The 12,636-nt window shown below is 37.9% G+C and overlaps 2 protein-coding genes across 3 annotated transcripts in view; one reads left to right on the top strand and one right to left on the bottom strand.

Annotated features, from left to right (window-relative positions):
- LOC126753252 (uncharacterized) overlaps nucleotides 1–12,636 on the bottom strand; it is a 479,664-nt gene that overhangs the window by 384,675 nt on the left and 82,353 nt on the right. The window lies entirely within an intron of this gene.
- On the top strand, nucleotides 9,375–10,269 carry LOC126753255 (C-type lectin 37Db-like). 2 transcript variants are annotated; one of them, XM_050464527.1, is made up of 3 exons: nucleotides 9,375–9,491; nucleotides 9,572–9,633; nucleotides 9,700–10,269. In XM_050464527.1, the coding sequence occupies exons 1-3, from the start codon at nucleotides 9,425–9,427 to the stop codon at nucleotides 10,147–10,149; spliced, it is 579 nt and encodes a 192-aa protein (XP_050320484.1). In that variant the 5' UTR covers nucleotides 9,375–9,424; the 3' UTR covers nucleotides 10,150–10,269. The 2 variants fall into 2 exon arrangements, with proteins under 2 accessions (XP_050320484.1, XP_050320483.1); XM_050464526.1 differs by having other exon boundaries at nucleotides 9,563–9,633.

Raw genomic sequence — 12,636 nt, 5'->3', positions numbered from 1 at the left:
AGCAAAATCATACTAGTATATATAGTTTGCCAATAAGTTTTAACAACCAATAGGAAGCGTCAGAGACCCTGTAAAATATAATCTATATAAAAATGATCAGAGAGCTAAGTCAATTTACGTTGTTCGTCTGTCGTCTCTCAACACCTATTCTCATCAAGAAACTGCATGTTTGTTTGAACGGGTGATATCGCACCACATAGCATAAGCTGCCATACAAACAGAAAAACCGGAATGAAGTGTTTGTATGGAAAATATTTTCATCTGAAGAGATATTTACATGAAAATCGGCATGTGTTACTTTAAAAGACATCGGCGCAATCTCCGAAGAAATTGTTCATATCGAGCAATTAACGTTTTTTCTTATTTTATATTTTTATATGAAGCTAGCGACTTTCTTCTTCCAGTTAAGCCCAATTTGTACCTCTGTGTTCATTGACATTCAAGTCTAGACCAAAGCAAGCTGTCTTCGACGCAATAAATGTGTAGAAAAATAGCGAAAAAATATTGGTTTTTATACGGTGCTCAGTATCATATCATATATATTTCTATTTTTTGGCACATCCAATTGTGCTATGAAAATAAGTTAATGGCCATTGATGGATTAAGAAAATTTAAACTTGCAACTTTGGTGTACATATGTACATATGTATATGCATAAATAAGCTTGCTTCTTATCAGTTTTGCTAGAAGAATTGCTTCATATTTGTATGTTAAGCAAATGTAAACTTCGAACTAAAACAACAAATCACAAATACCAAGATCTCGCATTACATATTAACTTTAGAACCTTATAAACAAGTAAGTAAAGGCTTAGTTCGGGAGTAATAGTCTTGACAGACGGCAGCGTTAATCCGGATTAACTGCGCACTTAATCAGATCCAAATTTGTAGGTGACAGACGGCAGCTATGCGAGTTTGAAACTCTCATAAACAGCTCATTGTCCTTTTTATAATATTTTCAATGAAAATTGATAGAAGATAAACATTACGGTTGTTAGAAGATCAATTTTTACCAAACCATTTTTTATTACAAAAACATATCAACACATTATTTTTAAAACTGCATCATAATATAGAAGTTTTATTGATATTATATTGAGAATTTGATAAACAGCTGTCAGGAAATGCTTGTATTTCATTCACAAAGATGAAAATTGGCCATTTTCTCAATGTTAACGAAAATCTCACAAACTCCCTAAAATTTGAGAGTTATTTTGAGCGATTCAGCAACGGAGTTAGCTTTTGTTCCTGAATTAATCCGAAAAATGCAATTAATCTGGTTTAACGCTGCCGTCTGTCAATGCTATAACTGATCATTTTATAATCTTGAAAGTTACAAGAACTAAAGCGGGGTTAATACTTTCAGATAAATAAGGCCTGTTAGTTATTTGGGGTTAATAGTGATTCTTCATCCGATTTTATGCATTCTAACCATAAATATGTACCGTTATAAGAAAAACACGTTTTCTAAATTTTATAAAACTAACTCACATATTGGCCGATATATGCGGTATAGAGTCACCTAGAAATTCGAAAATCGTTTTGTTAGGTATATGGTCACAAAAGGAAACATGGACTCGATTCAACCCATTTATAGTAAACATACATACTACTATCACGAAATATTTCTCTCGAATTTCAAACTGATGCATTGACCAAGAACAAGGTATATGTATATGGAATGAAGTTATATGATTCCTGCAATAGCAAGGAGCCAACATCTAACTTCATTTCAGAATGCAAAATGTAACCATCGATTTTCAAGTTGCTAAACAATGTGAGTTCATTAAATTTTTTTCTTATCCATTATTCCTTAAAATATAGCAATACGTCCGAAAATTGCTATTTGCATAACTTATGCAGCTAATACCGACTAGCTAAATAAATAAAACCTAATATATGGTGCATATGTATAATTAAAAATGAAAACCGTGTCGCATAATTGTCTTTATAAATTTAAAAAGTTTTTTCAATGCTACTAAATCAAAACAAATCCATATGTGACAGCTTGCCGAAGTTCACAATAGCATAATCGAAATTCGAACATTTCACACGAATTCGTGATGCGAATTTTTCGTACGCGTGAAAATAAGAATACTTGGCAAAGATTTATTCATACGAAGTTTATGATGAGGCTTATATCTTTCGAACGAAAAACCAACATAAAAGCGGATTACGAAAGATTAACGTTTCCGCTAAATTTTATGTCAATTTTGTTATTTAACATGATTGACTTAAAATATAGCAATTGTTCAAAAAATTTTTTGCAATTTTCATTTGTTTAAACAATTAAGGCTTAGAAACATTTACTAATATCAGTATAGCAACAAGTCCACAATTTCAATCATATCGCTAGAATGGTTTTAAATATACTCACTACTTACTTTAAAAAATTATGTTCAAACCGGAAGATAAAAAAAAACGGGACACTTAGTTGTAGTGACTTTAAATCGATGCAGTGTTAACAAATCAAACTTTAATATAAAAGTAAGTATTTATTTGAGCAAGTACATTTTTCAGCTACAATAAAACGCTTTTATTTATATTCCTGAGTATACACATGGCTGCAAATAAAATGAAATGTGGAAAAAGTCCAAAACTGACTGAAGTTGATAAAGCCACAATTTTGGCTTTGCGATCGCAAAACTTGAGTATACGAGAAATTAGTGGTAAAATAAATTTTAGCAAAACTACTGTCAGTGCTTTCCTTCAGAAATATGCGAAGACTAAGTCTTTAAAACGCAAAACGGGTTCCGGACGCCCGAAGAAGACAACTACCAAGGATGACCACCATATTAAACGAATTAGTATTCAGAACAGATTTAAAACAGCTGAAGACATCAGAAGCGAAATTCAGGAATCAAATGGAACCGAAATCAGTACGCGAACAGTACGACGGCGCCTTCAAGAAGCCGGACTAACTGCCCGTCGACCTGCCAAAAAACCACTATTGACGGTAAAAATGCGACAAAAACGCCTCCAATGGGCAAAGCTACACAAAACTTGGACCAAAGAAGATTGGAGAAAGGTCATATTTTCGGATGAGTCCAAAATTAACTTCTTCGGTTCAGACGGAATGTCGTACGTTCGCAGAAGAGTTGGTGAACGTTTTAGTAATGAATGCGTCAAACGTACGGTCAGGCAGGGGGGGAGTCGGATGATCTGGGGGTGTTTTTCCTATCATGGTGTTGGACATTTGGCCTTGATTGATGGAAATGTTAACGCAATTAAATACCAACAGATCTTACAGGAAAACCTGGTACCTTCAATTGAAGAGCACTTTTCCTATATGGACAACATAATTTTTCAAAATGATTCTGCGCCATACCATCGAGCCAAATCGGTAAGTAACATTTTTTTATATTACATAACCTTAATAACATTTCATTTTTACAAAGACATAGTTAATACACATTTTAATTTTTTTCAGATAAAAAAATATTTAGCAGAATTGGGTGTTTTATCACTGGACTGGCCTGGGAACAGTCCTGATATAAACCCCATAGAAAACCTTTGGCACATCATGAAAGCGCGGATAACCAAGAAGAGACCAAGAACTTTGTCAGAGCTTGACCGAATAATTGAAGACATTTGGTATAACGGTATACAGGCACAAATTTTACAGTCGTTGGTTGATTCCATGCCCGAACGAATAAAAACCGTGATAAAAAACAAAGGAGGCGCCACGAAATATTAATTCAAGACATTTTGATTTTTATATTATTATTACTAATTAAAAAAAAAAAATCGAGTTTTCATTGTATCGCGTTTAGTTTTGAGAACATTTTTTATAAGTATCATAGTAGAAATTGAAATATCCGAAGTATTTTATTTCGGCTTCTAATAAAAAATGGAAATATTTATTTTGAACTAAGTTATTTACTTTTGTTTCGAATACTTATATAAACCAAGTTTCATGAAAATTTTTTTTATATAAGTCCACATTTTTAAATAAAATCAAATAATCAAACATTTCTAAGGTGTCCTCTTTTTTTTGTCCGCTACTGTATGTGCTCTAAGCACGTTGCCCATTTTCATTTGCAGGATCATATTGCTTGTAGAAGAAAAGACTTACTTGGTTTCCTTCAATAGCATTCTGTTTCATTTAAATGGCGTTTTCTTATATTAGATTGTGCAATTGTGGGTTCTTCCGAAGTTGCTATCGTTTCCAAGAATAAAAACAATTTTATTTCGGGCATACGTCAACATTTCGTTGCGTGTATTGTGTTTTCAGCGAGCAGGTGTAACGCGTAACGAGGACGATAAAGAGAAACGCAATCCATGAATATGAAGTATTTCCACAAAGTTTTTCATGAAGCTAAAAAGTAAAATAAACACCTTTCGCGAAAAAAATCGAGTAAAACGATATGTTCGAATGCATTCCAGTTGCCCACAGACACCAGGAATAAAGTCCAAGCAAAATTGGAGGGCGTATTTTTTCCGGTATGGGTTTGTTGTTTAAAGCGGTCGGGAAGGCAAGCACACTAAAAAAACAGAATGAATGCCAGCGATGAACAAACAGTGGACAAACAGCTTGAACTGGGCGGACAATAAATAAACTCGTGGCAAAGCGGGCGTTGGACGCAGCGAGGAACACACACTGACAGACCCATAAATATACACGCACATAGACATAAATCAGCGGAAATGCGTTCAACAAAATGCGTAACAACAACAAAAAATGTGTAGGCAATCTTCAGTAGCAGCCGGACCATCAGATACTACAACAATAACAACAGCAGCTGCAGATACAACAAATAGCGCGATATCAACCAGCGACCAGCAATCAAATGAAACATCATCAAAACAAGGCAAGCCGCAAAAAAGGGCCTCCGACCATTACGAACATTGAAGCGTCACAGCAACAACGCCAACAAATGCGGCCACCTCAAGGGCGAAAAGCAATAATTTTTCTGTGCAAAACAAAATGTGCCGCACGAAATGAAATGAGTGCAATGAGCCAAAATGCTGGAAATATATGTGCGCTATGCTGATGCGCCAAAAAATATGCTACGCAAACCAATACATCAAATAAGAAGACAAAAAAAACGAAAAATCACTATAACTCTGGGCATGCGAAAAAAGTCTGATTTCGATGCTGGGCAGATAAGGAGAAGAAGCAAAACGAAAGAAACGCTAAAAAGCGGAACAAGAGGAACACACAAAGGCAGCACCAACAAATAGATTTATGTCAACAATTTTTATGTTTGCGGTAACACGTTTCAAAGTGGGGCTCAACATGTTACGCGAGCGCGTGAAATTCGCTGCAACATTTACAAATTGTCTAAATACAAAAGCTGAAGTGCGTGAGCATGTGCAGCTTTTTATCCATAAAATAGATGTGTATATATATGGCGCTGTAACTGTTCGCATGTGGGCGTCCTCGGCAATTTAACGCCAATCCCGCAACGAAATCACATTTGGCAGTTGTTGCTTTTTTTTGGCTTTTCGAAGGTTGCCAGCATAAGGTTTTGAATTAATGGCGAGATTTATTGGCAGATGTCTTAAGTTTGGATTGTGATCTTTGTTTATCGCAAACGTAAATTACTTTTTGAGTTTTTCTCGAGTGGCGGTGATTATTTGGAATTGAGAATGATTGCAATACGTAATTGTATACAAATTTGTGAGAATATAATATATTTGAGAGGATGTGACTGTGAGTGACCCATATCAATTGGGGTCACAAATATGAGTAGATCTCTTTGCACAATAAATTACTAATTTACTTTTTGCATACACACAGTGCAGACCTAAGTAGTCAGTGCAATCATAGCCGTCATCGATTCGCCTTCCTCGCTATCTTTCCGCGCTACTTTTTTAACAAACAACATTCATGTGTAACCTCATTTAGTGTAGAATCATTTTCTTCAATTTTAGTAATATTTGTTTTCACGGGCGGCTTGAAAACCATTTCAAATAATTTAGGAAGGGCTAATTTCGGGTGTCACCGGACATTTTGTACCCTCGCAAAAATCAATGCCTAGCAAGTATTCAGATGTTGACAAAACTAATATATGTGACCTGGTCTACGGAAAGGGGGCTTAGGTGTCAAAAAAAAGGAGAACAATTAATGAGATAACGAGAAACTGACGATTATTTTTAACAGCTTTTCCCAGAAAACTAGTTTTCGCACGTTAGCTCCCTTTTCGTAGACCAGGTCACATATGTATATTGAAAAATGTCGCGAAAGAATTTAACGTGCATTATTCGCGTGAGAGGAAAACAAAAATATTCGTTGTGTTAATAACATATTAATCAGCGCACATGTATGTACAGGGTCCGGCACTCGAAGTGTAACAAAATTCAGAACGTTCGCCCAGCTGTCGCACTAGAATCAGCTGTTTATAAATTTGCTGAATGACAGTTCGGAGTATTGTTCACAAGTGTACAAAAGCGTTTTGCCAAAAGTGAACACAAAAAAAAAGTGATCAGCGATGAAATTCAAACGTAATAGTGTGATGTTCCTAACTTCATTACGACCACGCAATGGCTCTCGAATTCCCCAGATGTGAATCCAACAGCTGCAACCGAATCCACTAGTTTTCGGAAAGTGCAAAAGAACAGCTGGTACGACGAGGAGTGCCGTGTCGCAGCGGAGAGAAAACAGACTGCCTACCTCGCAACGTTACGATCGACCACAACACTTGCGGGATGGGATAGATACCGAGAGTTGAAGAGGGAAGCGAGACGCATTTGTAGACAGAAAAAGAAAGAGGCCGAAGTGCGTTAGTACGAAGAGCTTGATAAGCTGGCCGACAGGGGTATTGCTCGAAAATTCTACGAAAAAATGCGGCGGCTTACAGAAGGTTTCAAGACCGGAGCATACTCTTGTAAAACCCCTAAAGGTGATCTAGTGACAGATGCCCAGAGCATACTTAAATTATGGAGGAAATACTTCTCCAGCCTGCTGAATGGCAGTGAACGCACAACACCAGGAGAAGGAGAACCCGATTCCCCAATCGATAACGATGGAGCAGACGTTCCATTGCCCGACCATGAAGAAGTTCGAATAGCAATCGCCCGCCTGAAGAACAACAAAGCGGCAGGGGCCGACGGATTGCCGGCCGAGCTATTCAAACACGGCGGCGAAGAACTGATAAGGAGCATGCATCAGCTTCTTTGGAAAATATGGTCGGACGAAAGAATGCCCAACGATTGGAATTTAAGTGTGCTATGCCCAATCCATAAAAAGGAGACCCCACAATCTGCGCCAACTACCGTGGGACTAGCCTCCTCAACATCGCATATAAGGTTCTATCGAGCGTATTGTGTGAAAGATTAAAGCCCACCGCCAACAAACTGATTGGACCTTATCAGTGTGGCTTTAGACCTGTCAAATCAACAACCGACCAGATATTCACCATGCGCCAAATCTTGGAAAAGACCTGTGAAAGGAGAATCGACACACACCACCTCTTCGTCGATTTCAAAGCTGCTTTCGACAGCACGAAAAGGAGCCGCCTTTATGCCGCGATGTCTGAATTTGGTATCCCCGCAAAATACGGCTGTGTAAACTGACGTTGAGTAACACCAAAAGCTCCGTCAGGATCGGGAAGGACCTCTTCGAGCCGTTCGATACCAAACGAGATTTCAGGCAGGGCGATTCCCTATCGTGCGACTTCTTCAATCTGCTGCAGAACTTAATCGAGCAGGTATAATCTTTTATAATAGTGTACAGCTGCTGGCGTATGCCGATGATATTGATATCATCGGCCTCAACACCCGGGCCGTTAGTTCTGTTTTCTCCAGGCTGGACAAGGAAGCAAAAGAAATGGGTCTGGCTGTGAACGAGGGCAAGACGAAATATCTCCTGTCATCAAACAAACAGTCGTCGCACTCGCGACTTGGCACTCACGTCACTGTTGACAGTCATAAATTTGAAGTTGTAAATAATTTCGTCTATCTTGGAACCAGCGTAAACACCACCAACAATGTCAGCCTGGAAATCCAACGCAGAATAACTCTTGCCAACAGGTGTTACTTCGGACTGAGTAGACAATTGAGAAGCAAAGTTCTCTCTCGACAAACAAAAACCAAACTCTATAAATCACTCATAATTCCCGTCCTGCTATATGGTGCAGAGTCTTGGACGATGTCAACAATGGATGAGTCGACGTTGCGAGTTTTCGAGAGAAAAGTTTTGCGAAAGATTTATGGTCCTTTGCGCGTTAGCAACGGCGAATACCGCATTCGATGGAACGATGAGCTGTACGAGATATACGACGACATCGACATAGTTCAGCGAATTAAAAGACAGCGGCTACGCTGGCTAGGTCATGTTGTCCGGATGGATGAAAACATTCCAGCTCTGAAAGTATTCGACGCAGTACCCGCCGGGGGAAACAGAGGAAGAGGAAGACCTCCACTCTGTTGGAAGGACCAAGTGGAGAACGACCTGGCTTCGCTTGGAATATCCAATTGGCGCCACGTAGCGAAAAAAGAAACGACTGGCGCGCTGTTGTTAACTCGGCTATAATCGCGTAAGCGGTGTCTACGCCAATTAAGAAGAAGAAGTCCTTCAGTTTTTAAAATATCGTATCGAAATTTTGCAAACGTCATTTTCTCTTCAAGATGCTGCTCATTTGTCGGAACGGAACGAACCGATATCGGACCACAATAACATACAGCTGCCATTCAAACTGAACGATCCGAATCAAGTTATTGTAAGACAAACTTTCACATTTCACAATGTATCTTCACAAAAGTTGGTACAGGTTATTTTCTAAGGCAACAATGTAATCTCCGAAGAAATTGTTCAGATCGGTTAACTGTAGCATATAGCAGTCATACAAACTGATCGATCGGAATCAAGTTCTTGTATAGGAAACTTCCTCATTTGACGATATATCTTCACGAAATTTGGTACGAGTTATTGTTTATAGAAATAATGTAATATCAGAAGAAAATGTTCAGATCGGCTCACTGTAGCATATAGCTGCCATACAAACCGAACAATCGGAATCAAGAGCTTGTATGGAAAACTTTTGCATTTGACGTATCTTCACGAAATTCGGCATGCATTTCCGCTTAAGGTAACAATATAATCTCCGAAAAAATTGTACAGATCTGCTTACTATAGCATACAGCTTCCATACAAATTGAACGCATAGTTACAGAAATGCACCTGTGAAGGGTATTTTGCTTCGGTGCAACCGAAGTTAACGTTTTTTCTTGTTTTAATTAATACCGTTATAAAAGATAACGGTTCTTGTAAAAGGCAAGCTTGTGCAATGTCTGCTGAGAATCGGCAGACCTTTGTTATGCCCGTACACACACAACTCAATTCACTGCACCTAACGTCTGTAGCTATACATATAAATGATTTATAATATGTTTAGCAACCCAAGATAATACTTAGTATTTCAGCACGACGCGTTGAGTTCGCACATACGGCTCCTTTTTGCGATACAGTGATCGGTACTATAATGAAAGCCAAGTATTTCGTTTTGTTATTGTGCTTTGCTGGCGTTTTGTCAGATGCTCAAAATGATGGTAGGTTATATCGATAAGACGCATGCACCCAGCTGAATCACGAATGCTAAATATTTTTTTTTAACTTTTAGATATATCAGGTAATACCCACCCCTTCAAGAAAATTGGCGAAAAGTACTATATAGTATTTACTGGTGCAAAGGTAATTATGAATGTGTGCTAGATACACGGTCAAGTGCATTTCACTTTAATTCTCTAATCGTTTTAGATGAATTGGTTCGCGGCCGCGCACCTCTGTCAAACATATAACAGTGATTTGGCCACAATCGATTCTGAAACCGAACTGAACGATCTGAACTTCTATTTAACTACAAATGGTCAAATAGGTAAATACTTTTGGATTGGTGGCACCGATTTGGCAGAAGAAGGCAGATATATCTCACTTAGCACTGGACGACCCATGATTTATACGAAATTTGCTGCCGGACAGCCAGACAATTACAAAGAAGAGGACTGCCTTCATCTTCAGGCTTTTAGTAATATATTTTATATGAATGACTATCCATGTAGAGGAGATGGTTATCCCATTTGTGAAATGCGAAGAGTGTCTAAAACGTGTGCCCAAGACACCTGTGACGACATTTCTACGAGCTGTGCTTTAAAGACACTCGTGCAAGCATATTTGAGAGCGGAAAATACCTTTAGTTGCAGGGAGTAAATAAAATACTGTAACACTGTACTAATGAGTTCAGTTTCAGTTAATTCCATAAACTGTAATACAACGGGACCATAACAAATCGAAATAAAAATTATAATTGCGTACTTTTAAGCAGAATCTTTCTCAGTCAATTATCAGTCTGTTTAGCATAAATCACAAATCTCTTTACAGTGTGTTATGGGCAAATACTCGCGCACTTTACTTATTAAAAGCTAAATTTGAGATTTTTAATCTGTGATTATCAAAAATGTTTTTTTAATTTTTATTTATTCTATATTATTGTATGCTATGAAACGCTCATAACTTATCAGTCATGGGTTAAAAGGTGAGGATTCAAATTATACTAGCGCTATTTCATTAGGTCTAGTACATACAGTCGGTAGAAAAAGTAAGTTAATAAAACATCCAACGACGTTTCAAATGCCCTATACTTTTTCGCTTTATCGAATATCACATACTCGTATTTGCCATAAATGATTAGTATGTTGAGCTGAATCGATTTGCCATGTCCGTCTGTATATGGGCCATTCCATCAATTGGCGACATGGTTTTGTACCCGTGGTTCTCCGATTTTGACGAAACTTTAGAATATCATAATATAGACCAAAATAAGAATATCTGTAAACTTTTTAGTGGTCAAAGTTGCTCCATTGTTTTTTGGCGCAGGCAGGGCGATTCCCTATCGTGCGACTTCTTCAATCTGCTGCTAGAGAAAATAATTCGAGCTGCAGAACTTAATCGAGCAGGTACCATCTTTTATAAGAGTGCACAGCTGCTGGCGTATGCCGATGATATTGATATCATCGGCCTCAACACCTACGCCGTTAGTTCTGCTTTCTCCAGACTGGACAAGGAAGCAAAGCAACTGGATCTAGTGGTGAACGAGGGCAAGACGAAATATCTCCTGTTATCAAACAAACAGTCGTCGCACTCGCGACTAGGCTCTCATGTCACTGTTGGCAGTCATAACTTTGAAGTTGTAGATAATTTCGTCTATTTAGGAACCAGTATAAACACCGCCAACAATGTCAGCCTGGAAATCCAACGCAGGATTACTCTTGCCAACAGGTGCTACTTTAGACGGAGTAGGCAATTGAGAAGTAAAGTCCTCTCGACGACGAACAACAGCCAAGCTCTTTAAGTCACTCATTATTCCTCTGCTACCGGAGTAAGCAGAGGAAGAGGAAGACCTCCACTCCGTTGGAAGGACCAAGTGGAGAGGGACCTGGCTTCGCTTGGAATATCCAATTGGCACCAAGTAGCGAAGAGAAGGAACGACTGGCGCGTTGTTGTTAACTCGGCTATAATCGCTTAAGTGGTGTCTACGGCAGTAAAGCAGAAGAAGAAGTGTTGGTTTTCTTTTTACAAAAGCAATAAAATTCTGTTTCTGTTTGGAATTACTTAAATTAGTTACTTTGAAATATAGTCTCAATAATAAAAATATTTTTTTTCACTTCGCTGATTTATACGCCACATCGATAACTTACTTTTTCTACCTACTGTATGTATGTATTGAATTTAAGCTGCTTATTTGTCAGAGTCTCCGCTATTAGATCACTATAGAACATAGGTGACCTACAAATCGACCGATCACTATCAACTCATTATATAAAAATGCTTTTTAATTATCTTCAAGAAATTTGACATAGATTATTGTCCAATGCAACGTTACAATCTTCCAATTCTACTTAAACATATCTAAATGAGTATGCACATTTAAGCTTTTTATTACCTGAATATAAATACATATAACACCCACCGTACATTTTTAAAACTATAGTTAGAACGAAGTTCGTAAGTTCAGGCGCAGCCGAAATTAATATGCACTCACCTGTGTACTCTGTCCAACACTTTGTGAGAGTATGGAATGTAACTCCACTCGAGTTTGATGGTTTTGAAAAGCGCTAATTGAAGTGTGAATATAGTATTGTATACACAATAGAGACTTACTGACTCTTGATGAAGAAAAGTATTTTCTTGTAGAGTCAATTGTGCTTATCATGTATGAAATCTTCTTAAACATTCCTTTATATACACACAAAAATACTAAACAGCTTTAAAATTAAATTCAATTTCGCATACATGTTTAATACAGTTTAAGATTGAAGCAATAGCCTGCACGTCTTTTGTTATGTTTGTTTCAAAGCTCTCCAAGGAGTACAATTTTGCTTTCTCATCGAAGTCTGTTCGGCTGTAAATATATGCTTAAATGGTTATTTCGGTCACTTGTATTATACTTAACCCATTAATTTGCGCATTCCACCTTTCCACCTACCTGAATTAGGTATGGTATATATCTACGCACACCTATTATGTATATCGTTGTCCTACTTTCACCGAAAGTTGCCATTTACCAAAGCTCCGTCGGGATTCCCTTTCATGCATTGGTAAGCGAATGGATTTCATTGTCGCTGATTTATTTCTATGGATTATGGCTGTCGCTAAACTTTCACCTGCACATAGTGACAACTTTCGCGGCATTTGTAT

This window comes from Bactrocera neohumeralis, chromosome 3, assembly GCF_024586455.1.
Source record: "Bactrocera neohumeralis isolate Rockhampton chromosome 3, APGP_CSIRO_Bneo_wtdbg2-racon-allhic-juicebox.fasta_v2, whole genome shotgun sequence".
Taxonomy (NCBI): domain Eukaryota; kingdom Metazoa; phylum Arthropoda; class Insecta; order Diptera; family Tephritidae; genus Bactrocera; species Bactrocera neohumeralis.
Note: the sequence above shows the minus strand (reverse complement) of the source record. Positions and strands in the feature narration are given on the sequence as shown.

What these genes read in the sequence shown, in the direction of transcription:
- LOC126753255 (XM_050464526.1), top strand. Translation starts at nt 9,425, where the DNA reads ATGAAAGCCAAGTATTTCGTTTTGTTATTGTGCTTTGCTGGCGTTTTG. An exon ending in GTCAGATGCTCAAAATGATG is followed by an intron (nt 9,492 to 9,562) that starts GTAGGTTATATC and finishes TTTAACTTTTAG; the next exon opens with ATATATCAGGTAATACCCAC. An exon ending in TAGTATTTACTGGTGCAAAG is followed by an intron (nt 9,634 to 9,699) that starts GTAATTATGAAT and finishes TAATCGTTTTAG; the next exon opens with ATGAATTGGTTCGCGGCCGC.